Source organism: Syngnathus floridae, chromosome 12 (genome assembly GCF_059516105.1).
Source record: "Syngnathus floridae isolate MCC-2025c chromosome 12, RoL_Sflo_1.0, whole genome shotgun sequence".
Lineage (NCBI taxonomy): Eukaryota > Metazoa > Chordata > Actinopteri > Syngnathiformes > Syngnathidae > Syngnathus > Syngnathus floridae.
In genome coordinates, this window is record NC_142424.1 from 10,767,501 (window position 1) to 10,793,244 (window position 25,744).

A 25,744-nucleotide genomic window follows, 5' to 3' on the forward strand; every position below is an offset into this window, starting at 1 on the left:
TTTACTAGGCATTTTGCCAGCTATTACATACAATTGACAAACCGCATTTACAGTGATCCCTCGCTACTTCGCGTTTCATTTATCACAGTTTCACTATATTGCGGATTTTTCTTTCCAGATTAAAAAAACATTTAAAAGTCAAAATAAAACTTCTAAATCGAGGAAACATGTTTCTAACCTTTAGGACAGTGGTAAGCAATTCCGGTCCTCGAGGGTCGGTGTCCTGCATGTTGTCTATGTCACCCTGTTGCAACACACCTGATTCAAATGGTCAGATAACTGGCAAGGTCTGCAGAAGCTGGATAACAATCCTGATCATTTGAATCAGGTGTGTTGCAGCAGGGAGACCTATAAAACATGCAGGACATCGGCCCTTGAGGACCGGAATTGCCCACCCCTGCTTTAGGACAATGTAGTATTGCTCCAAATGTTCGTTTACGTTGCTTTAGAAGTCCATTTTCGCGTGTTAGCCGATCGCAAATTAGCATCTTTCCGCAATTCGTTAGCCTGCCCAGTACTTCTTGTTGGTGACCGTACTTCGCGGATTTCACTTATCGAGGGTGGTTTTTGGAACCAATTATCCGCGATAAACGAGGGATTACTGTATGCGAAATTGTTTGACTCTGATAAAAGAAAATGTGGGTTTTGTATGCCAATGAACAACTATGTGTTAGTACCATGAAATATTTGTCACCTTTCTGTCTTTGTCTTGTGCAGCCTATGTGGACACATCGGACTGGGAATTTCCTGATGTTTGTCGGTACTACTTTGGCAAGTTTGGCCAGTGGTCCAGCTTATTCTTCTCAATGGTGTCTCTTATCGGAGCCATGGTGGTTTATTGGGTCCTCATGTCCAATTTTCTCTACAACACTGGGCAGTTTATCTACAGTAAGATAACAAAATTCTTATCCAACCAGAAAAGCATTTTAGACCTGTGTCGTGGAACTTAAATCTTTGTTGAAATTTTGTTGCAAGCTACTTTCTTCTTTCTTTTTATTGAGTTTTCATAAAAGCTAGTGACCGAATACAACTACACACGGATGTGAGAATATGAAGGCCATTAGTTTTAGTTTTTGTAGAGTTTACAATAAATGCATTTATGAATTTGCCTTTATTCATGGATTCCCTCCTCCTGTGTACAGACTATGCTCATAATGTTAACATGTCAGATTGGGAGTTTGGAACCAATGGGACAGATAGAGGTAAGTGAGAAATTAAATTTTTATGTACAGTACATATTAGAATCACAAATCGCAACAAAAGATGTCTGATGACACCTGGCTTTCATATCATCCCACATTTGTATACAATGTAGGAATAGTCCGTGTTCATTTATTGTTACTGATGATATTGATTAATAGCAGGTTTTAAGTTCGATGGGAGACAAGCATCCATGTAGCATGGCTGAGCTCCCATTAAAAAATGGTGTATTCATTTATATGCATGTTTAATCATGGTAAAAAATATTTTATTGAAACTATTGGATTTTCCAAGTAAAAATTATTGTTCATGTGAATGATAAATATAGTGGATATAAAAACTCTACATAATAACACCCCCATTCAAATGCCAGGATATCTTTGCGATATAAAAAGATGAGACCAAGACGAATCATTTCAAAACTTTTTCCCACCATTACAATAATGTGACTTATAACCTGTACAACTCAGCTGTTGAAAAATGAAATGGAAATGAAATTAGAAATAAATGACTAAACAAACAAGCGGCAAAAAAAACGAACAACTGATGTAACATGGTAGCTCAAAGTCTGCATAATTTCACAAAACCAAAACAAAATCTCAGCCCAGATTGAACTTTTTAGCTGTAAAAAATAAATATAAAAAACCGTCTCTGCTTCTGGGTCCACTGTCCTGCTATTTTGTGGAGTTTTTTGTTTTAACTTTTTTATTCTTCCTCCTGTTTATTTAGGATATAATTCCACTGACTGCCAGCCACTAGTAGGTGATGGCACGCTATTATCCATCCATCCATTTTCTGAACCGCTTAGTCCCCACGGGGGTCGCGGGCGTGCTGGAGCCTATCCCAGCCGTCATCGGGCAGTAGGCGGGGGACACCTTGAACCGGTTGCCAGCCAATCGCAGGGCACACAGAGACAGACAACCATTCGCACCCACACTCACACCTAGGGACAATTTGGAGTCTTCAATCGGCCTACCAAGCATGTTTTTGGAATGTGGGAGGAAACCGGAGTGCCCGGAGAAAACCCACGCGGGCCCGGGGAGAACATGCAAACTCCACACAGGGAGGGCCGGAGGTGGAATCGAACCCGCGCCCTCCTAACTGTGAGGCGGACGTGCTACCCAGTGCGCCACCGAGCCGCTATTATATTTGACAATAAATGTGAAAGAAGAGTGAAAACAGGCCGATCCTCGAGAGCCACTGTCCTGTCTGTTTTAGAAGTGTCCTTCTTCACACAAATTACGTTATGTAGAAGCCTTATAACGTCCATGATGATTTGAATCAGGTGTGTGTGTGTGTGTGTGTGTGTGTGTGTGTGTGTGTGTGTGTGTGTGTGCGTGCGTGCGTGCGTGCGTGCGTGCGTGCGTGCGTGCGTGCGTGCGTGCGTGCGTGCGTGCGTGCGTGTTTGTGGGTGCATGTGTGTGTGTGCCTCTGTGTAATACACACACACACACACACACATATATATATATATATATATATATATATATATATATATATATATATATATATATATATATATATATATATATATATATATAACACACATTCACATAAATATTTATTTTAGTTTATAAATTTGGAGTATTGCAATACTTTCTTTATTTCTCCACCAGTAATTTGTCCATACCCAAGCACCGACTCTGGAGGGAACCACAATTTCAGCACACATTCCATCAGTACCAGTGGAAATGATACATCTGATGTCAATTCCTTTGAACACTGGTGGAGCAAAGCCAATACTGTGCCATTCTTCCTCATTGTTCTACTGCTGCCATTACTTTGCTTCCGATCAGCCTCCTTCTTTGCAAGATTCACCTTCTTGGGTAAGTCTGAATATATATATTTTAATAAATAAATTAATGTTTCCAAGCTGACTGTGTCTTAAAACTACTTTAGACATGTTCCATTTAAATAAAATCGTGTTAAATAAAATCGTATCAAGGTGTAATTTCACTTGTTTTCGCCTTCAGCCCCCATCTTATTCAAACATCTTATTTTCCGATTTTGTCAATGTTGAGAAATATATGATTATAATGAATTATAAACCAGTGTTTTACTGTTATTACTGCATGAATATAAAATTTAAAAAATTGTTTAAGGGAAAGACAACCCCAGTCAAATCAAATTTATTTATATAGCCATTGATCACAAAAACATCTCAAAGGTCTTTACAAAACCACAATTGACAATTATTCTCAACACCCCCTGATCTTAACCCCCAGGAGAGGAGGACAAGTAAAAGCTCAACAACCCCTAGCCATTTTTCAGCTGTTGATTGAAAATGAAATCACAGTTGCCAAATCTAAGGTCACGGCTCACCAGATTCCTGAAGCTGAGCCTTGATTGGTTGTGACGTGAAACCTGGCAACTGTGATCTCATTTTTAGTAGACAGTGAGTGGCAAAATGGGTGGATAAAAATGGGTGAATTTAGCTACTTAACTTAAATTTCACAACAGCAATATTAAGAATGCAGTGGGAGGGGGGGGGGGGGGGAATACAGCCTATTATTGTAAAGAAAATGTTAGGTTTTTTTTCCCCTTTAACATTTTAGATTGTGATGCATTGAGTACAATCACTGAAGCTCTGTCATTCATTGTCTAGGCACCATATCAGTGATCTACCTAATTGTTCTGGTCACAATCAAAGCTGTCCGTCTTGGTTTTCACCTTGAGTTCCACTGGTTTGACAGTACTAGCATCTATGTTCCAGGTAATCCTAATACGCACCTTCTTCGTTGTGCATTTTTCCCCTCTTATGAATCTCGTTTTCTTTTCATCCCATCTTATTACTTTCTGTAAGTGCTCTGTTCAGACTATTCAACTCCAGATTGTAAAGTGCAAAGTTAAAACTGGTGGGTAATCTCATGTCACTTTTGAAACCGTTTTTCCCCCTCAGAGTTTTTGTGTCACAGAAACATTTGAAAAAACACAGGTAAATGTAGACTTTCTGTATACGTACATTGGATACGTTTTCACGTGTCACTTTGTGTTGGTCTATCACATGAAATACAGTGTGTTGGCAGCAACGACCTCAAGTAGGTGCTTCCTCTTTTGGGGTTGTTGTCCTGTTGCATCACCCACCCTCTATGCCATAGAGGGTGGGTGATGTAACATAGAGTCTATGGCGTTTTAGCTGACTTTTTTATTTTATTTAGTATTTAAATGATCATCCTCCTGGAGCAACAATTCTGTAATATTTAACAGGCGATGTTAACAATGTAGTCAATATTGATGACTATTTAGTTCAGTCAAAGTGTATAATGTTTATTTATATATATGTTTATATGTTTGGGGTCATTGTAGAATTTCTGCTGTCTTGAGTTCTGCCTACAACCTCAATTTCATGCTTCCCGCTTATAAGAAACCATGTCTGGTTTTGACTGATTTAAACAAGTGCTGCAAGTAAGGGGAGATGCATGGTATCTGTATGATTTTTGTTCCTCCAGAATTGCGGCTGCTCTTCCCTCAACTGACGGGTGTCCTTACGCTGGCTTTCTTCATTCACAACTGTATCATCACATTGATGAAGAACAACAAGCATCAAGAGAACAATGTGAGCCTTTGTTATTCTCATTTATACTGCGCTTCACGGGATGTAAACATACCTTGATCTCTGGAAGCTCATACCAGTTCTGAGTGAATCATTGCTCACTGGGGTTCTAAATTCCACCCTTGACATGAGAAAGAATCCGCAGTTGCGCCATTCAGTTACTCCAACCTTTGTTTTCCTCTAATACTCTCTGCTTGACTAAGAAGCACAATGTGACTGAGTTTTGCTGCTTTCAGGTACGGGACCTGTCTGTGGCTTATCTCCTTGTTGGGCTGACCTACATTTATGTGGGCGTGTTGATCTTTGCAGCTTTTCCATCACCCCCTCTCAGCAAAAACTGCATTGAACCAGTAAGACTGAAAAATGTTCTATACATACTTGATTGCAGAGAGGTTGTGCTTTTGTGAAACAAATTCACATTTACTCATATTGTGTTTTAAGACAAACTAGTACATCATTTGGCATCAAATGTTTTTGAAACTCAAAACATATCTATTGCTGTAACTCTCTCCTCAGAACTTCTTAGACAATTTCTCCAATGGTGATGTGATGGTGTTTGTTGCTCGGTCCTTCCTGTTGTTCCAAATGATCACAGTCTATCCTTTGCTGGGATACTTGGTGCGAGTCCAGATGATGAGCCAGATGTTTGGCAATCATTATCCCAGGTAAAGCAGTTCATCCATTGCATCCACTTGCAATGCAAAATAATTCAGGCTGAACAAATAATAGAATTCAGATAGACATGGCATTGAAGTAGAATAATGCAATTTTCAAATCACAAATGCTGCAATTTAAAGAAAAATCATACTGTTGACAATATTGATTATTACTTACTTTTTGTGTACTTATTAAATAATACCTTTAAAATAAAATTGCATAGATATCAAAACATAGAGCCTTTACTGCCGTATTTAACATGGAGTCCTGCGATGGTCTCTTTGTTAAAGCCCCGATCATAAAGTGACACAAACATTGAAGAGTCGCACTCATGCAATAAGAAGAGAGTAAAAGATAGCTATTGTAAACAATCGTTTACATTGATACGCTTTTGGGACATTATTTCCAGGACTTTGGCTCATCTACCATGGTTAAGCACGTTTTGAGTTTATATAGTGTTATTTTCTCATGTTTCATTCATTTGGAGCTCATTTTTTACCTTTTAAATGTCCAACACATGCCAAGCTATGTAGTTAGTTGAAATGGAAGGTCTGTAGGTTGTAGATATGTGATGTTTTTGTAAATCGCAGAACTTTTTATTTTATTTTATTTTTTTATAAATATACCACTTTGTACGCCGACACCCAACTTCCTGTCTGAGTCGTGTAATCTCTTCAGCTTCATGAAAATACGCTTGGAACATCCGGAAAAAATAGAAAGATTCCGGATGGCGAGCAAACGGCGGCGGCGCACTGTAGCCAGTGTGAGTTAACTTGTCGAGTCCAATGCTGTCTAGTCCTTGCGGCGTTCGGTGGATGACCGCGCCGTAGCCATTCTGCACCCGGTGCGAATGAGGCGGAATTCATCGAATCATTCAATGCTTCATAGTTGGGTTCATAATAAAGGACTTCTGTATTCATATATTTTTTTCTATCTCTTTAGTTTCTTCCATGTCCTCACCCTGAACATTTTGCTTGTTGGAGCTGGTGTCCTGATGGCAAAGTTTTATCCCAACATTGGATCCATCATTCGGTATATTTTGCCTGTTTTTATGCATTTCATCTTTTAAGTTGTTGTCTAAATTTTTTTGCAGCAAAGTTCTCAAGGACCTATTGTTTATTTATTGCAATGTCTTGTTGCAGGTTTTCCGGAGCAACGTGCGGCTTGGCCTTAGTGTTTGTATTCCCCTCCTTGATTCACATGATCTCCTTGAGACGACAGGGCTCCCTCCGCTGGCCGTCAGCTGTCTTTCACAGTTTTCTTATCTTGTTGGGTATGACCAACCTGGCGGCTCAGTTCTTCATGTAAATTCACACCTTCCCTGGCAGGGTTTTAATTATGTGATGGACCTTTAAAATGATTACCAAAAAAAGACATTTACAACATCCACCAGGAATGTAATGACATTGTTAACTTCTGTCGCCCAGCCAGTGGGATTGTGACGTGATAAAATGTTCTTTGATGGTAACTTTAGATGTTTGATTACCCCTGCTCAGACGAGTCGTAGGGATGTATCATGGACTGCGGGTCAAAGGGACTATAGGCGATAAGGGATGCATAATTATACATTTAATGTTATTTTTCTTTGGAATCAACATGTATGGCTTTACAGTTGTATTTTATCATCATTTCGTTGACTGAATGCTCTTATCTTGGTGATTATACCAACTGTATGCTTTGTAAATGGCATGTTGTAATTTTTAACCAAATTTGCCATTTTCTAACCCATCTTCAGATAATTCTGATATTCTGTATTCGGTGCTCGATAAGAAGATACAAAGGGAACCTGAGTGAAAATAAATCTCAGGTTAAAAGAAGTGTGGTCTTTTCATTTAAAAAAAAATCAAATGAGATGAAATCAAGTACTGTATATTTCTCAAATATATACAAAAACGTGAAACGTAACACTAACCCTTTTGCACAGAATAACTGCTAGCTAGCATAAAAGACTGACAGTCACCATGCAGCATGATCAAGCAAGAGGTTAAATGTATTAGTTGGATGAAGCCAAGATTAAAAACATTTTATTTTGAATGAATGTTTGGTTCAGAAATATTGCAATTACCCAGTCTGATCATGGTCGTGGGAGCATCATGTTTTGGGCTTGTTCCTTTTATTTTATTTTTTTTTTACATTTATGGTGGGCCTTTAGTCAAAACCTTTAAAAAAGGGTTGTGTTTACTGTTGTCCTTGTGTCAATATCAAATCTTAAACAATTTAACAATCTATTGATTCATTATAAAATAGGAAAACCTCCCCAGCATTTTTTATTTGCCTTTGTGACAAATGGCCTCTTCTAAACAAAAAAAATAAAGTGAAAGAAAATGCTGAGCATAATCAATATGCGGGTTTCTAATTCAAGGGCCTGACAGGAAGTCCTCTCCCACAGATACCATTACTGGTATTAATTCTGTCTGAGGATTGGAAAGGGTCACCACAGGGTCAGCTTTCCGTGTGAAGGTTACCTGACCTTTCTTCATCTTGTTTGGGCCCTCGAGCCCCAGAAGTCCTTGGATTGCTTTGGAAGCCACTTACTTGGTGTCTTTGGGTTATATACTTAATAGTTTTAATGGTGGTCTGGTAAACCTTTGTAATGCTTGAAGGGGCTCTTGACGTTTACGTCCTGTTATTTGTCCCTGTAGGACAAATGTTTGTGTTTCAATCCAGCTGTTAAGGAATCACTTCTTAAAATAGTGTATGTATATATATATATATATATATATATATATATATATATATATATATATATATATATATATATATATATATATATATACACTATTTTAAGATTAATTCTGTTATATATATATATATATATATATATAACAGAATTAATGCACCGTCGATGATCAAAGCACCATCTTATTCATTACCATTATTGTCTGTGTTATTACTCGGTTACTTGAGAGGACAAGAGTACACTGGATCTATTCTCCTGGGATGGATCATATGTCTGCTTGCTTGGCTCCTTCCCCTGGATACAAAACACACCCTTTGGTTTCGGCATAATCTATGGGGGCTGCTGTTGGAGGAGGTGGCTGGGGCAGTTGGCTTGCCTGTGATTCGCTGACATGGGCTCTTAATTGGATTAAGGAATTTGCTTAGCTTGATGCTTTGTGCTGGGATTGGGAGCAGCCTGCACAAGAGCGCACGGACGCAGTGGCAAGACAGGAAGTAAAGGAGAGAGAGGAGGAGGCCTGCCCCGCTCACCACTTTAGTGAGAGAGGAGGGGTGAAAGAAGAAAAAGGGGAGTAACCCATCTTCTTTGCCCTAGTGTGCTGCTGCCGCTGCTGCTGCTGCTGCAGCCAGCCTCCCTCACTCCCTCCTGCCCTCCCACCTCCTCTCTATCATTCTCTCTTTTTTCCCTTACTCATCTGTTTCTGTGGTTGCTCTGGAGAGGAAGGACACCTGCCGCTCCCTCATGATTCAGCCATTCTGCTGCCTGAAGCTTCACAGACAGACAAGGCAGTATGTTCCGCCTGCCACTGCAGTGCCTGGCCGTCCTATCCTATGCACTTCAATTACCGCAGCTGCAGACGTCCCATCACGACAACGCCATCTCCTTCGTCCAAGTACTCAGGTGAGTGAGTCTTCACTATTCCCACCATCCTCTCAGACTATGCAGAACCTCCATGGAATCAATGAAATCTTTTCTGTTTTTATCCTGCAGCATATCTGAATATTCCACTTGTAGACACATGAGTACATTTCTTTGAGCGCATGGAACTCCTTTCCCTTGTGCATGGAAGGCCATCCACATAAACCCCAGACTGTTAACAAGGTCAAAATCAAGAACGTTTCCCCACTTTCCTCTGCAATCCTGGCTCACCTAGTGATGGATAACATACTTAAAGTGACTGGCGGCTGACGCTGTCTTAGTTAATCGTGTTCCGAGACCTGCATCCAGCAGTTAAGATGACTGAAGGAGTGGAGGATTTCTCTGCAGGGCCAGTCCCCCCTTCTGGATTAGCCTCCCCCTCTGGCTCCACGGTTGATACTGGACAAGTCCCAGAGGAGAAACCAGAGGAGACAGAGGCAGCTGGAGAGAACGAGGAGGAGGTTGCAGAGGTAACTGCAGAGGGAGGCAGTGATGATCGTGATGGTGGGGAGCATCCGGGAGCTTCAGGAGTTATGGCTTTGTCAGCCACCTGCTGTGTGTGCATAGAGATGGAACAGATTAACAATTGCCTGCACTCTGAGAAAATCTGCATTCTGCCCATCCTGGCCTGCCTGCTTAGTTTAGCTTTGTGCACAGCTGGACTCAAATGGGTCTTCGCCGATAAGATCTTTGAGTATGAACCCCCCACTCATTTAGATCCTAAACGCATAGGGCAGGACCCTATTATCATATCAGTGGACCCCACACAGGGACTAACTATGTCAATTGCTTATTTGTCTCCGTCAACTGTCTCCCTGACCACCACCGCCGCCATAACCTCGGCACATCCTGAGGTTTTACTGGAGGACAGGTCTACACGAGGTTCATACGTGCCTCCACAAGGAACCCAACCTGAACCGTCAGTCACAGTTAAACCAACTGCTGAATTTCCCACCATCCCAAAGCAGACACCTCTCCCTTTTACAACAAAAGAATTGAACGACATATTCATCCCAACTCTCTGTAAGTACATACTTCTCAAAAGAACTGGGAATGGGTTATCTTTTCCTTTCTTTGTTCCATAAATGCCTGCGAGACATCATGATAGGAATTTGGGATAGGCAAGGAGCACTTCATCTGCATCTTGAACTGTGATTTTTATCAACAGAAACAAAAAAGGTGTTTTGTTCCAAAGCAATTATCCGTTCTATCGACTACTGCAGGAAGGAAGTATAGGCTGTCAGGCCTTTGCCTTAGAGCGGGCACGTTGTGACTTGCTGAGAGCATCGTGGAGGTGCATGACTAAGCCTCTGAAATATTGCTCCTCCTTTAGGTATGTGCTAGTCAAACTGACTTCAACATACAACAGTGGCTGAATGTAATTATCATTGTTTCAAGTTCTACACTTAGATTATGGCACACAAGAATGGATTTAGCTGGCGCTAATTTGCACATCTGCACTTGGAGGAAGCATACAATATTACAGTCCTAAGGAAAAATGAAAATCAATAATGCATGACACAAACTGAAACACCAGGCTGTGGGCACAGGAAGACTTCCTGTTCACTGCCAGTGCTTCTTTTCAAGGTCAGAGCTGGCTGGAGGCTAATTGATGTCCCCGACCGTCATCCCTATACCGCAGGGGGGAAAACACAACTCGCTAATGCTGTCTGCAACATAATGATTCCATGGTAGTCATATATATATAAGATTTATTGCAATGTTCTTTGGATGGTCAATGTAAAGCTAGTGGTGAGGGATGACAGCTCAAGCGTCCAAGTTGGACTCCAGTAAATTACTTTCTAGTCTAATAGTGATAACTTTATCAGATGCAAAATTATCGCTCCAACTGTACCACAAAAAAAGTTTCACTTTGAAAATTGCTGGGACAAAAGTAAGACAAATTCGCTGAAATGGCAAACCAAGTACTGGGTCCAAAAGGGAGTGAGCCAATGCAGAGTTATTTAATCCCAATTTGATCAAGATGTAAAAACTACCCATATAATATGGGTGTCAATATGATAATGATAAGTTAAAGATGCGAAGAAATTGGTTACGAGATCATCAGAACAGTGGTGGTTAAATTCAATTTTCTAAGAAGCTGCAACTTCCCCCCTTTCAGGTGTATGCCACTGTTTTTAACACCAGATGCACTTCTAGATGCAGCCCGCACATTTTTTATGGGTGGACCACCTTAGACCTCTGCGTTAAAATATTTAACCCAACCTTAGATAAAAGTAACCCGTTCTATTCGATATCCACGGGCTAGGAAAGGGTATTTTTAGTGTATGTCTGTTCAAATGCTCATTAATGTTTCTCAAAACATTTTGATGATGATGATACAACATTGACATTTGACATTTTATTCCTCATGACTTCTCAGATTTTTTTGTCACAACTGTGGCACTTTAATAAAGCAAAAAAAAAAAAAAAAAAAAGAGTAGTGCTTACAAGAGTTGTTGTTCAAATGAACACAGCATTCCTAAAAGAGGGAGGATTTGACTCAGCCAACCAGTTAAAAATAATGATAAATTTGAAAAATTGTAACAGAATACTGTGAAACATACTTTTATTATAATGCTAATGGTTGGATGGATGAGTGATATAGCATTACATGCTACATGATAATACAAATACTTTTTTTTTTTAAATTAGCTAGTTATATAGGTACTGCTAATAACTGTGGAGGTGTGTTATTCTGGATTTCCAAGTTTGTAGGCGGGAGAGTGGAAGTGAGCACTGCTCCCTAACAGCAACATGTTCATTGGTTTAATTCCAGCTTGGATCCCTCTTCAGTCCACTCACCTTCGGGTTCATGGGGACTTCCCATGCCTACAAGGGTTCTCTGTGTGCTCTGGTTTCCATCATAATTATACATGTGTGAAGTTAATTACCTGTGAGCTTCATTGAACAAGATCTGAATATGGCCCCCAGAAGCAATATGGTTAATGCCCACAACTCCTTGGGGAATAGTGATAAAATAAAGTACCTTCACCAACAGTAAGCCCAACATTATATGTATGTGTGCTCTAAAAAGGGCAGGATAGAAAATAATAAGATTAAAATATTCATTTAAAATAACACTTCATGGGAAATGAAATTAATTAAATGAAATAAATTAAAAACAAAATACACACGCACAAAATACACACGCACAAGCGCGCGCGCCCACACCCACGCACGTACACACACACACACACACACACACACACACACACACACACACACACACACACACACAATTTAAGAACAAGCACACAAGCAACATGAATTTATTATGACTAAAAGTCTAAAAGTTTACAGCATTGTACGCTGACCATCACCGACTCACGAATCACTGACGCATATTGGAAAAGACGGCATTTATAATGTTACCTTTCTATACCATACCAATGAATGTGAAATAAAACCACCAGTACCTATTGATGAATTTATTTTAGTGTGTCGTGTAGACTAGGCTTTTCTCAGTTTTTATATTGGCCCTCACCACTCAGAAATTCCACCCATTTTCCATTTGTACAGTAGTGTTTAAATAATATTTTAATAATTAACATAGCCATACTAAATTTTTCAAACTGATGCAGTAAATGTTTCATGCTCTGTTGAGTTCAGATTAGGTGACATGGCAAATACTCAAATTCTCTCAAGTAGAAATACAGCTACTTGTTTAAAAAGGCAACAACAACAAAAGTGGTACAGTAATCCCTCGTTTATCGCGAATAATTTGGTTCCAAAAACCACCCGCAATAAGTGAAATCCCCGAAGTAAGGTCACCCGCTCATCTGTACATTTTTTGTGTCAATAAATGTATATGAAACAATTTAAGTGCATATTTTATTATTAGAACATTAAATAATTGTTTCAAACATGTAAATACGTAATACATTAATTGCATAAATAACACAGAAAATTTTATATAAATATTGAAAATATAAATATTATACGTGTGTGCGTGTAACATGTTAACAAGAAGTACTGGGTACGCTAACGAGTTAGCGGAAAGATGCTAATTCGCGATCGTGCTAGCACGCAAAAACGGACCTCTACAGGAATGTAAACCAACATTTGGAGCAATACTGCATTGTCCTAAAGGTTAGACATATGTGATCGTTCACTTCTCTTGTGAGGAGACCCACTTACATCGTCAATGACTGCTGTACCACTGTAACATGCAGGGACGTGCGGTCAGAGGAGGCAAGGGAGGCCACGTTTCCCCTGTCATCATGAAAAGGGAAAAACCAAATTCAATCGTTTTTATTATAGTAATTTTCCTTTTAACTTCAATAGTTTTGTATCATTTTGAACCAAAATCACTGAATTTTATAGTTATTTTAAAACCGAAGACGATTTGCTCGGAGGAGCCAACTTCCTTTCTAGCCTCCTCTGAAGATTGCGTAATCACACGGCTGCCTATGTTGACAGGCTATGGCATAGCACAGTTCTGTCTAACTGCATAGCCGCTATGCAGTTAGACAGAACTGTTCTCTGTCTTTATGTCCCTGTTTAAGTGTTCAAACACTATGGCTACATTTACTAATTTCCGTAGTTAAGCTGACGTATACGTATAATATCTTGTGTTTTTTGTCATCTGTCTGTAACGTCGTGTTTCTTTAGATGAACAAAACGGCTTTAAAAAGATACCTTACGGAGGCTACAGCTTATGGCAGGGGGTGCTAGTGATCTCAGGATGCTTCATGCGCCTACCTGTAGAATAAGAGATCTCCAGTTCAAATTTACAGTGAACAACTGAGGAGCAGTCGCCCATTTATTTAGTTTTACATTCGGGGTCTTTTTTTTTTTTTTTTTTTCGTTTTTACATTTCGTTTTACAAGGGAGGATTGCATATCCAAACGATTTTCAACTATGGATTTTCGGTCGAAGCAGGAGGTCATCAGTAAAGGAAGAGCAACTCCAGAGTTAAAAGGTTTGATTCGGACAACAGGACTTTGGAACGGAGTGGTACGCACGATCGAAAACAAGATTTTGATTCCATGTACTTTATTGAGTGTTTTTATGTGTGAAGACTGCTTATATGCGAATTTAATTAAAATAGTTCAAATTAAATAATGAATAAGCCACACTCAAGCAGCGTTCCCCAACCTTTTTGGTTAGGTGCCGGACAAATTTTATCGGGGAGGAGGGTGTGTGTGACGTCAGTGTCTCCCCAGTCATGAACATCACCGCACGTCACTAGTAACATGTATATACCGTAATTTTCGGACTATAAATCGCGGTTTTTTTCCATAGTTTGGGTGAGGGGGGGCGACTTATACTGAGGAGCGACTTATATGTGAATTTTTTCACAAATTTTCAAAATTAAAAAAAAAAAAGTTAAACTGCAATAAACGAACTGCGATGTAGCAAGGGATTACTGTAATTTGAATTTCAAGTGACGTCAGTGGCGCGGCGCCGGTGCTCGGCCGGGTGGCTGTCCGGGGACGGTGGATGGGGCTCGGACATGGCTTTTACGCACGCCCAGTTCTATTCTATGGAGCTCTCTTCCACCTCCGTGGCTGGAAGTGCCACCTCCGGGGATGGAAGTCCACGCCGCCACACACCTGGAAGTCGACGCCGGTGCTTGGGGCCGTGTGGTGGTGAACTATTTATGTTATAGTTATTTGATGTATTTTATTTTGTATAGCAACTTGTATATGTTTTTATCGTTACAGTTCAGTACTTGTTGACTCGTTGAACTCTTGTTTTGTTAAATAAAGAGACGTTTACCAAACCCACGTCTTTCCTTGTACTTCGTTAACGCTATAATATGGTTATATACTAGATCTGTGGAATAACGACGAGGCTGACGTCAGGGCTCACGCGCGGCGTTGTTGACAAAGGACGAGGAATTTGATCGATGAATTTAATGATTTGGAGTGACACAGATGGTTTGATAATATTGTTGTTTATATGATAGTTCTTTGATATATACTTTATATATCGTTATATGGGTCTGTGGAATATTTAGCTTTTCGTTTGTGTTTGTCACGTTAGAATACCTATCGTTTAGCCTGTTGTTGCTCGTTCATTTCTGTTCTTGGTGTTGGATTTTGTCAAATAACTTTCCCCCAAAATGCTACTTGTACTCCAGAGCGATTTATATATGGTTTTTTTTTCACGTTATTGTGTATTTTATGGCTAATGCGACCTATATTCCGGAGCGACTTTTAGTCCAAAAAATACGGTACACGAACGTGAAACAGGAAGTGGTATCGCCTGAAAACGGCCTTCAAAATAAAGCACCCGACCTCAAATAAAAGCACGACTGAATAACATAACATAGAGAATTCTTAACACATACTGTAAATATGTTTTTAGAACACCTTTTATTATAAAAAAAATTATATAACAAGGTACAAGTGTACATACTGTAAATATGTTTTTAGAACTCTAATATAAAAAAATTTCTATAACAAGGTACAACACTGTAAATATGTTTTTAGAACTCATTATTATAACATTTTTTTTTATAAAAAGGTGCTCAGTGACCTAGTGGTAGAGTGTCCGATCTGAGACTGGAAGGTTGTGAGTTCAAACCCCAACCAGTCATACCAAACACTAAAAATGGGACCCATTGCCTCGTTGCTTGGCACTCAGCATTAAGGGTTGGAATTGGGGGGGTTAGATCACCAAATGACTCCCGAGCGCAGCACTGCTGCTACTCACTGCTCCCCTCTCCCCCAGGGAATGGATCAAAATCACGTTGGGATGGGTTAAATGCAGAGGACAAATTTCACCACACCCAGATGTGTGTGTGACGATGATCATTGGGACTTTAAGTGTACACACTGCAATTGTGTGGGCACTCCCTGCCTTCTGCTGGCGTGTGGGCAACTTTCGTGCCATAATTCCCCAAATTAGAAGTTTTATTTTGAATTTGAATTTTTTTTTTAAATTTGGAAAAAAAATCCGCGATGTAGTGAAACTGCAATAAACGAACCGCGATGTAGCGAGGGATTACTGTACTCATTCAACTTCTCTTAACCCTTTGGTGCGCAACATATGCACACCGCTGTTATGCGCAACATGGGTCTAAAAAGACCCGCATTCATTTCCAATGGTATTTGATGCTGGCTGAGTTTTTATTTGTTCTATCTTTTGAAATCAGTTTATTTTATGATTGAATATTCCAAATATTCTTTAGATATCTTTTACTTTATCACCACTGATCAAGTCAGGTCAAGTTTATTTGTATAGCCCTAAATCACAAAGAGTCTCAAAGGGCTTCACATAGCCAAAAATTGACAATTATTCTCAAAGCATCCCCTGATCATAAGCTCCCAAAAGGGCAAGGAAAAACTCAAAAAAACCCTGCCAGGGGAAAATGAGAAACCTTGAGAAGGGACCACAGATGGAAGGATCCCCCTTTCAGGATCAACAGGTTGTAATGGATGCAGAGAGGGCACAAGTAATACATAGTATGAAAATCAATGAAAAAATGGATGTCGGAAGTGCCCTCGATTGTCCTGGCAGTGTCATCATTGTGTGATCATTATTTCTATTTTTATTTTCATACTTTATGAACTAATATAGTTTCTATACTATTACATATGCCATATTTTGCAGGCTGTCTTGGCATATATTGCCGGAACTTGCACCTGCCTGCCTCGGAAAGGTACAAGCTGCTCATCTATGGTGACACAGTCACTGGGGATGAACCGTTTTCTGCAGTTTGCCAGGAAACAGTCCAACACATACCGTATTTGCCGGTGTATTGGTCGACCTTTTTTGATCCAAAATCGACCGAAAAAAATCGACCTCGACTTATACACCGAGTCATAAAATTTAACTTCGTATTCATCGCTTCAAATGTGATGGTAACCAAGGCCGTTTCTCATGCATCTCATTGTGCGTGGGTGTGCGTCCGTCAGGCTCATCAAACAGCGAGAAACTGAATCATTATAAAGCGTTCGTCGCATTAACACGCATCCTCAGCAACAATTTCAAATATTATCACCTCAATAACGGACATCGAAAGCCAGACAGCGACGATGACTGCTAGGGGGAAGTACTGGGTATTGAGCGAATGTGCGAGTCATCGCGCGTCAAGCAACGACAATAACTACCGGTACGTAAACATTCAATCGCCATGTCTAAATGAATGTCGTTGGCACTTAGAAAATATTCGCCAAACTTGGCCAGACTTCCAGGGGAAGAGGCCGAATTTTCACTTGTTCTGGCCGACCGGAGGAACCAGCCGAGGCAGACACTTTACGGCGGTTGAGTCGTTAGCTCTTAGAAAACATTCGCCAAACTTGGCCGGACTTCCAGGGGAAGAGGCCGAATTTTCACTTGTGGTGGCCGACACGGGGAACCAGCCGAGGCGGACACTTTACGGCGGTTGAGTCGTTGGCACTTAGAAAATATTCGCCAAACTTGGCCAGACTTCCAGGGGAAGAGGCCGAATTTTCACTTGTTCTGGCCGACATGGGGAACCAGCCGAGGCGGACTCTTTATGGCGCAAGAGCCGTTGGCACTTAGAAAATTTGAACCGGGCGGCGTGCGCGAGTGCGCGGCCCGCTGGAAGTCGAATGAGGCTCCGCGATTTCATCCACGTGCTTATAAAGTGCCGATCCGCCGGCCGGAGCTATTTTTGGCCACCCGGCGCGTGCGCACGGCCTCCCGGCTGTGCCGGGCGGCGTGCGCGAGCTCGCCGGCCGCTGGAAGTGGAATGAGGCTCCGCGATCTCCTCCGCGGTGCTTATAAACAGCCGATCCGCTCGGCGGGAGCTATTTTTGGCCACGTGGCGCGTGCGCACGGCCTCCCGGATGTGCCGGGCGGCGTGCGTGAGCTCGCCGGCTGCTGGAAGTCGAATGAGGCTCTGCGATCTCCTCCGCGGTGCTTATAAAGAGCCGATCCGCTTGGCGGGAGCTATTTCCGGCCACTTGGCGCGTGTGCACGGCCTCCCGGTGGTGCCGGGCGGCGTGCGCGAGTGCGCTGGCCGCTGGAAGTCGAATGAGGCTCCGCGATCTCCTCCGCGGTGCTTATAAAGTGCCGATCCGCTCGGCTTGGAGCTATTTCCGGCCTCCCGGTGGTGCCGGGCGGCGTGCGCGAGCTCGCCGGCCGCTGGAAGTCGAATGAGGCTCCGCGATCTCCTCCGCGGTGCTTATAAACAGCCGATCCGCTCGGCTGGAGCTATTTCCGGCCACTGCGCATGCGCCCGGCCTCCCGGAATTTGAACACATTTCGTCAATAAATTTCGCATATTTCTGATTGAATTTTGAAGTTTAATATAATGCAACAATTGAGCTCGACTTACACAAAGGATATATCATAAAATCGTAAATTTCCGTCGAATTTTAGGGGGTCGACTTATACACCGAGTCGACTTATACACCGGCAAATACGGTTGTCAGTATTGACAATAAATAAAAGGCTAATATCGAATCCGATTTTTGTTGTTCTTGTTGTTAGCTAATAATTGCTTTCAAATCACAAGTGAGTATTTGAACCACTCTGTTAGTTGTATATTAATTCATGGGTGAACAGGGATACTTGGGTCACTCTACGTACAGTAATAAGCCAATCATAATAGTTTGAATTATAACTGAGAGAGCCTGATTTATCACAATAGTCTATGTATTTCAAGAGCAACTGCACACTGTTTCCCCAAATATGGTTCAGCTCGAGCCACACCCCGATACTGCAACAGTCAACGTTGCACTTGCATCAACTCTGTCTGCCACGCTTGCATTCGCATTCTCAATAGTGCTGCACTAGAATGACACTACATCCTCTTTTGCCGCTTCCTGCGGCATCTGATGTTCAAATTCCCCTTTGGGATTAATAAAGTTGACTCTTCAAATTACTTAACGGATTCACCATGTACGTACTTAGCTAATGAAAGATCATGTTCTTTTTTCTTTGCACAGACACATTTACAAGACCTCATATAATAGACGAGAGTGATTGATGAAGTTGGCCAGGCAGATAAACCAGAATGAGCTAGGAATTAAAGAAAGAAATGGCTAGCAACAAGGAAAGGCAAATTTTCAAGGGACAAAATGCTCTTTTGTGTTGAGGAATACCAGAGTGTAAAATGGTGTAGAATGATACAGTAGACAAAAAATGCAACCACTTCAAAGGCTTTTTGCTGATTGTGCAGCATACATAAATGCATGGTTCCACATAGACTCCAGAGAGGAACCATTTGCTTGAAGGCACAGAGAAAAAAAATGTGGTTGCGCGAAGTCTGAGGCCACAGAAGATCAATATTAGAGAAGTAGGAAGAGACTGTCAGATAAAGCATGCATAGAGATAACAGCTACAATGACAATGTTTAAGAGTACTTAAGTGAACAGGAGTGACAAAGATCTGCGGAAGAAGAAATCATCCTGTTGGGGATTGTGGTTTGCATGCTATCATCCTTTGATGAACGCAAGGCGTTAGGGATTCCTGAATTGAGAAAATGCATATTTAGCTAGATTAACAATTAAACCTGTAATTTTATGCTAGTTAAAGTCTGATTTGTTTTTACTTAGAAACGAGTGTTCTCATTAAAGATAATGGAAATGGAATAAATCTATTGCAGACACCCTGGGGAGGAAACTCAGGATCATTGAAGGAAGCAACTGTAATAGTTTCCCAGTAGATGAGCTACTAACTCTATCTATCTCCTAGCTACTATCACATCTGCTCGGGAGTTCAGGTTGACTCGGGGTCCTAAGCCTTTTGATGATGTCACACTACAATGCGGGCCGCATTGTAGTCATAGCTTCTTTCGGAGGGCCATTATGACTGTCAACCCTAATAAATGTATGAGCACCTCATATTATATACAGTAAAAGCTACAAAACAAACTGACAAATAACTTGTTTTCAAATCAGATGAGTAAAAACTGGTCAAATATTTAAAAAAATATGTATTAATAAAAGTGAAGACAATTTGCAATTCTAGTAATGACACACGAATTTGATGCACAATTTGTCTTCGCGGGCCACATAAAATGATGTGGCGGGCCATATCTAGCCCCCGGGCCTTGAGTTTGACACCTGTGCACTACATAATCGTCTAGGACAGTACAGTGACATTCAAGATTGTGGTTGGTCTGTTTTGCGGAGATGGGATTGGAGTTCAAACACTGACCCTAACCAAAAGGCAGACTACATCTTGAACTGGTTGCCAGCCCGTCACAGGTCACACTTAAAGATCTAAAAATAAATAAATCCTACACACTCTTCCTTTAAATTTAATATAGATATTAGATAAATAAATGAACTAGAAAATTTGCGAAATTCGTGGGCAGAAAACATTGAAGAGATGCATGTAACTTTTTCGTAAGATTATTATTATAACATAATGCAAGGCCTTCACTATACAATTTTTTTAAGGAGTTAGTAAGTGTGGGATGATAGCCACCAAAAGCAATGCACTGCTACTGTAATTTATTTTTAGTATGATGTGTTATATTTTCTCTGGCCTCCGTCCGTCTATGAAGATGATGGATTGCGCCCTGAAGTGATTCTCAAACAACGTCTGTGATGGCTGTATAGCCCGATCCTTGAGTGGCTGTGCAGACGTCACAGATGCAATTTGTGTGATTTTGGGTACTCTGGGAACCTCCTGCCAATTGTTTTTCTCTTTTCTCATTTTGTGCCTGGCTAAGTCGAGTGTCTGCTTCCTTTACTCCCTTATGTAAAGCATGCCTCCAAGATTGGCGATCTTCTGCTGTGTCCTACCACATGTCTACATCAATGTTTGCTGAAAGGAGGTCCTTTTACAGGAGTCTTTGTATCTAAGATGAGAGCGGCCTTGCTAACATGTGCCAACTTCTAGCTGACCGTACAATGCAATGCACTGCTACTGTAATTTATTTTTTGTATGATATGTAATATTTACTAACATAATATTCTGGGGGATCCTAATGTGTGCTGGAAAGAGTTCAAAATATATTTCCTTGCACAGAGTTAAGTATTTGAAGTGTATGTGCACATTTTTCACAGAGAAAAAACGGAAATAATTGAACAAAAAAGGTTTGGTAAGCAAATACATCCCATTAAGGGTTAAAAATTGGTTACAGCATGCCAGGTATTTGTGAGTATTACTAATTTAGGCTCTGGATTTGGCGTCCTGTGCTTCCTACCAAATATGTATAAGTCATACCTCATTGCTGTGATAGTTTGCCATAATCGTCATCTTGAACTTGAACACCATCCATCTAATGAATGAGAAAAGTAGAATGACTTGAATGAGTCATCGTTTTTTTCCCAAGGTTATGTGAGAAAGTTCCCCCCGCAGTCCTCAGCCTGCTAACACAGTGACATGGACAGTAGGGACAGTAGGGACAGTAATGCCCTCTTGTGGCTATTTTTGATATTCATTTGGATGAGGGCGTGTCCCCTAAAAATGCTACAGTTTGTCCGTCCATTGACACAGTTTTGACATACCGTATTTGCCGACTCGGTGTATAAGTCGACCCCCTAAAATTCGACGGAAATTTACGATTTTATGATATATCCTTTGTATAAGTCGAGCTCAATTGTTGCATTATATTAAACTTCAAAATTCAATCAGAAATATGCAAAATTTATTGACGAAATGTGTTCAAATTCCGGGAGGCCGTGCGCATGCGCAGTGGCCGGAAATAACTCCAGCCGAGCGGATCGGCTGTTTATAAGCACCGCGGAGGAGATCGCGGAGCCTCATTCGACTTCCAGCGGGCGGCGTGCGCCAGCGGCCGGCGAGCTCGCGCACGCCGCCCGGCACCAACGGGAGGCCGGAAATAGCTCCAAGCCGAGCGGATCGGCACTTTATAAGCACCGCGGAGGAGATCGCGGAGCCTCATTCGACTTCCAGCGGCCAGCGCACTCGCGCACGCCGCCTGGCACCACCGGGAGGCCGTGCGCACGCGCCAAGTGGTCGGAAATAGCTCCCGCCGAGCGGATCGGCTTTTTATAAGCACCGCGGAGGAGATCGCGGAGCCTCATTCGACTTCCAGCGGCCGGCGGGCTCGCGCACCCGCCCGGCACATCCGGGAGGCCGTGCGCACGCGCCAAGTGGCCGAAAATAGCTCCCGCCGAGCGGATCGGCACTTTATAAGCACCGCGGATGAAATCGCGGAGCCTCATTCAACTTCCAGCGGCCGGCGAGCTCGCGCACGCCGCCCGGCACATCCGGGAGGCCGTGCGCACGCGCCAAGTGGCCAAAAATAGCTCCCGCCGAGCGGATCGGCTGTTTATAAGCACCGCGGAGGAGATCGCGGAGCCTCATTCCACTTCCAGCGGCCGGCGAGCTCGCGCACCCGCCCGGCACATCCGGGAGGCCGTGCGCACGCGCCAAGTGGCCGAAAATGGCTCCCGCCGAGCGGATCGGCACTTTATAAGCACGCGGATGAAATCGCGGAGCCTCATTCGACTTCCAGCGGGCCGCGCACTCGCGCACGCCGCCCGGTTCAAATTTTCTAAGTGCCAACGGCTCTTGCGCCATAAAGAGTCCGCCTCGGCTGGTTCCCCATGTCGGCCAGAACAAGTGAAAATTCGGCCTCTTCCCCTGGAAGTCTGGCCAAGTTTGGCGAATATTTTCTAAGGGCCAACGACTCAACCGCCGTAAAGTGTCCGCCTCGGCTGGTTCCCCGTGTCGGCCACCACAAGTGAAAATTCGGCCTCTTCCCCTGGAAGTCCGGCCAAGTTTGGCGAATATTTTCTAAGAGCTAACGACTCAACCGCCGTAAAGTGTCTGCCTCGGCTGGTTCCTCCGGTCGGCCAGAACAAGTGAAAATTCGGCCTCTTCCCCTGGAAGTCTGGCCAAGTTTGGCGAATATTTTCTAAGTGCCAACGACATTCATTTAGACATGGCGATTGAATGTTTACGTACCGGTAGTTATTGTCGTTGCTTGACGCGCGATGACTCGCACATTCGCTCAATACCCAGTACTTCCCCCTAGCAGTCATCGTCGCTGCCTGGCTTTCGATGTCCGTTATTGAGGTGAGAATATTTGAAATTGTTGCTGAGGATGCGTGTTAATGTCGAGGTCGATTTTTTTCGGTCGATTTTGAAGCGAAAAAGGTCGACCAATACACCGGCAAATACGGTATGCGCTTGCACTGTGTGTAACCAATGTTAATTGGTGTTTGGATTGAAGTATTAATTTTATGTAAATGTTTCATTTCACTTCAACAACTTGTAAATCAAAATAGAATTGCAGTCTTGACAAACTCTGAAAGGGTTAGGATAAAATTACCGTATTTTTCGGACTAAAAGTCGCTCTGGAATATAGGTCGCATTCGCCATAAAATGCACAATAACGTGAAAAAAACATATAAGTCGCTCCGGAGTGTAAGTTGCATTTTGGGGGAAATTTATTCGACAAAATCCAACACCAAGAACAGACATGAACGAGCAACAACAGGCTAAACGATGGGTATGCTAACGTGACATGAACACAAACGAAGAGCTGAGAACAGGGCTGACCTAACATTCAGAGTTATTCAAAAAAACGATTACATAAATAACACGTTTATAAAACCATGTGTCACTCCAATTCATTAAATCCATCGATCGTCCTTTATGTCAACAATGGGTGTCCGCCGCTGACGGCGCTTGCACTTCAAAATATTCCACAGGCCCATATAACGATATATAAATTATATATCAAATAACTATTATATAAGCATTAATATTATCAAACCATCTGTCACTCCAAATCATTAAATCCATCGATCAAATTCCTCGTCCTTTGTCAAAAACGCCGCGCGTGCGCCCTGACGTCAGTCTCGTCGTTATTCCACAGACTATATTGAAGCGTTAACAAAGTACAAGGACCCAAGCACCAGCGTCGACTTCCAGGCGTGTGGCGGCGTGGACTTCCATCCCCGGAGGTGGCACTTCCAGCCACGGAGGTGGAAGAGAGCTCCATAAAATAGGACCAGGCATGCGTAAGAGCCATGTCCGAGCCCCATCCACCGTCCCCAGACAGCCACCCGGCCGAGCACCGGCCCCCGACTTCCATCCACGGAGGTTAAAGAGAGCTCCGTAGAGTAGGACCGGGCGTGCACACACCTGATTCAATGATCAGGCTCCTGCACAGGTGTGTTTAACGAGGGATACTTGGAAAACATGTAGGAATGCGGCCCTCGAGGACTGGACTTGGACACCCCTGCTATAATAGTTTTTCAAACCTTCTGTGTCACTCTAAATTATTGTACCCTTCAAACTCTTCGTCCTCCGTGTCACTTACAAACAAAGCCGCTAATGATGCCTGTAGTACGTGGAGCCCTTCGTCATTTTCGTCATCCCGTGATCGAATCTTTGTCCTTCATGTAAACAACAACTGCGCCGCGCTGCTGACATCACTTGAAATTCAAATTACAGTAATCTCTTGCTACATCGTGGTTCGTTTATCGCGGTTTCACTTTTTTTTTTATTTTGAAAATTTATGAAAAAATTCACATATAAGTCGCTCCTCAGTATAAGTCGCCCCCCCACCCAAACTATGAAAAAAATGCGACTTATAGTCCGACAAATACGATACCTACCTTTTCCCCCCATGTGTTGCCTTTGACGATGTGTTGATTAGTCAAAGGCCCACATTAAAGCAAGACAAGGACGTCCTTTTAAGAGAAAGGGAAATGAAAAGAGTCATAATAACAAGAAGAAGGTAAATGTTTGAATACTAAAGTTGTTTTGCATTCGATTGAAAACAATATTACCAAAATAAAGATGGCTTGATGGGTGAATACAGTTCACAGTTTTTATATATATATATATATATATATATATATATATATATATATATATATATATATATATATATATATATATATATATGCGTATGTATGTATGTATGTATGTATGTATGTATGTACATATATATGTATGTGTGTGTGTGTGTGTGTGTGTGTGTGTGTGTGTGTATATATGTATGTATACATATATACACATATATATCAAAGTCAAAGTCTCCTTTATTGTCAATTCCTCCGCATGTCAAGACACACAAAGAGATCGAAATTACGTTTCTCACTATCCCAGGGTGACAAGACAGAGTTCACAACGCACATACAAGTAAACAACACAGGAAAAATAAAACAAGAAGATGAACAATAAGAGTGATAGCACGCTAGCCGCTCACGATGCACAGCAGAGTCCGGAAAGATGACAGTCAACCAGGCCACTGTGAACACGAGCAGACAGCAGGCACGCACTGTCCGGTTCGTGGATCTTATCAGGCGAACGCAACCCATCTTGTCGTCCCGCGAACGAACGTACGCCAGGAGAATGGAAGGCACGGCTGGGCGAGCTGGGTTGGCCGCAAGCCTGGCCCGACGTCTCCGCGCTGGCCCCTCTTCCGCTGCCTCGCAGACCCGCTGCCGACGCATCCCAACAATGCTCCAGGACGGAGCAGTCCGAGCTCACAACGCAGTCCAACCGGGGGAGGAAGAGCAGGCCAGTCCGGCGTCGCTCCATGACGAAGCAGTCCGAGCGCCCTTAATCTCTCCGCACCAAAGTCCAGAACGCTATAAAACCCACTTCCGCCGATGTTGAGCAGAACATGCCCGCCGCACTAGTAGCACGACGTATCACACGAGACGAACACACACAAAACTGCCGGACAAACACTCAGTAAACACTCACAAAACACCGAACGGGACAGAGAGTGGCCGCTGCGTGTGCACGCGCCGCCATCTTGTATGTGGTAAACATATATATATATATATATATATATATATATATATATATATATATATATATATATATATATATATATATATATATATATATATATATATACACACACATAT

The 25,744-nt window shown here is 42.1% G+C and overlaps 2 protein-coding genes and 1 long non-coding RNA gene across 9 annotated transcripts in view; 2 read left to right on the forward strand and 1 right to left on the reverse strand.

Annotated features, from left to right (window-relative positions):
• The window catches only part of LOC148390062 (uncharacterized), a 29,956-nt gene extending 24,917 nt beyond the window's left edge, over positions 1–5,039 (reverse strand). Inside the window, exon 1 of the long non-coding RNA XR_015861569.1 lies at positions 4,809–5,039. This is a non-coding gene — a long non-coding RNA (uncharacterized LOC148390062). The remainder of the gene's footprint in view (positions 1–4,808) is intronic.
• Positions 1–7,227, forward strand: part of slc38a9 (solute carrier family 38 member 9) — a 36,226-nt gene extending 28,999 nt beyond the window's left edge. For both annotated transcript variants that reach the window (XM_088391240.1, XM_088391241.1), the window contains 9 exons: positions 718–888; positions 1,143–1,202; positions 2,817–3,026; positions 3,806–3,913; positions 4,650–4,756; positions 4,990–5,103; positions 5,270–5,418; positions 6,353–6,442; positions 6,553–7,227. In XM_088391240.1, coding sequence (XP_088247366.1) covers positions 718–888; positions 1,143–1,202; positions 2,817–3,026; positions 3,806–3,913; positions 4,650–4,756; positions 4,990–5,103; positions 5,270–5,418; positions 6,353–6,442; positions 6,553–6,718 — 1,175 coding nt within the window. In that variant the 3' untranslated portion in view covers positions 6,719–7,227. The remainder of the gene's footprint in view (positions 1–717; positions 889–1,142; positions 1,203–2,816; positions 3,027–3,805; positions 3,914–4,649; positions 4,757–4,989; positions 5,104–5,269; positions 5,419–6,352; positions 6,443–6,552) is intronic.
• Positions 7,228–8,584: 1,357 nt separating this feature from the next.
• nrg1 (neuregulin 1) overlaps positions 8,585–25,744 on the forward strand; it is a 48,216-nt gene continuing 31,056 nt past the window's right edge. For 3 of the 6 annotated variants that reach the window (XM_088391876.1, XM_088391877.1, XM_088391878.1), the window contains exons 1-2: positions 8,590–8,990; positions 9,081–10,031. In XM_088391876.1, coding sequence (XP_088248002.1) covers positions 9,326–10,031 — 706 coding nt within the window. In that variant the 5' untranslated portion in view covers positions 8,590–8,990; positions 9,081–9,325. Of the gene's footprint in view, positions 8,991–9,080; positions 10,032–25,744 lie in introns of all 6 variants that reach the window. The other 3 variants (XM_088391880.1, XM_088391879.1, XR_015861678.1) reach the window with 2 other exon arrangements.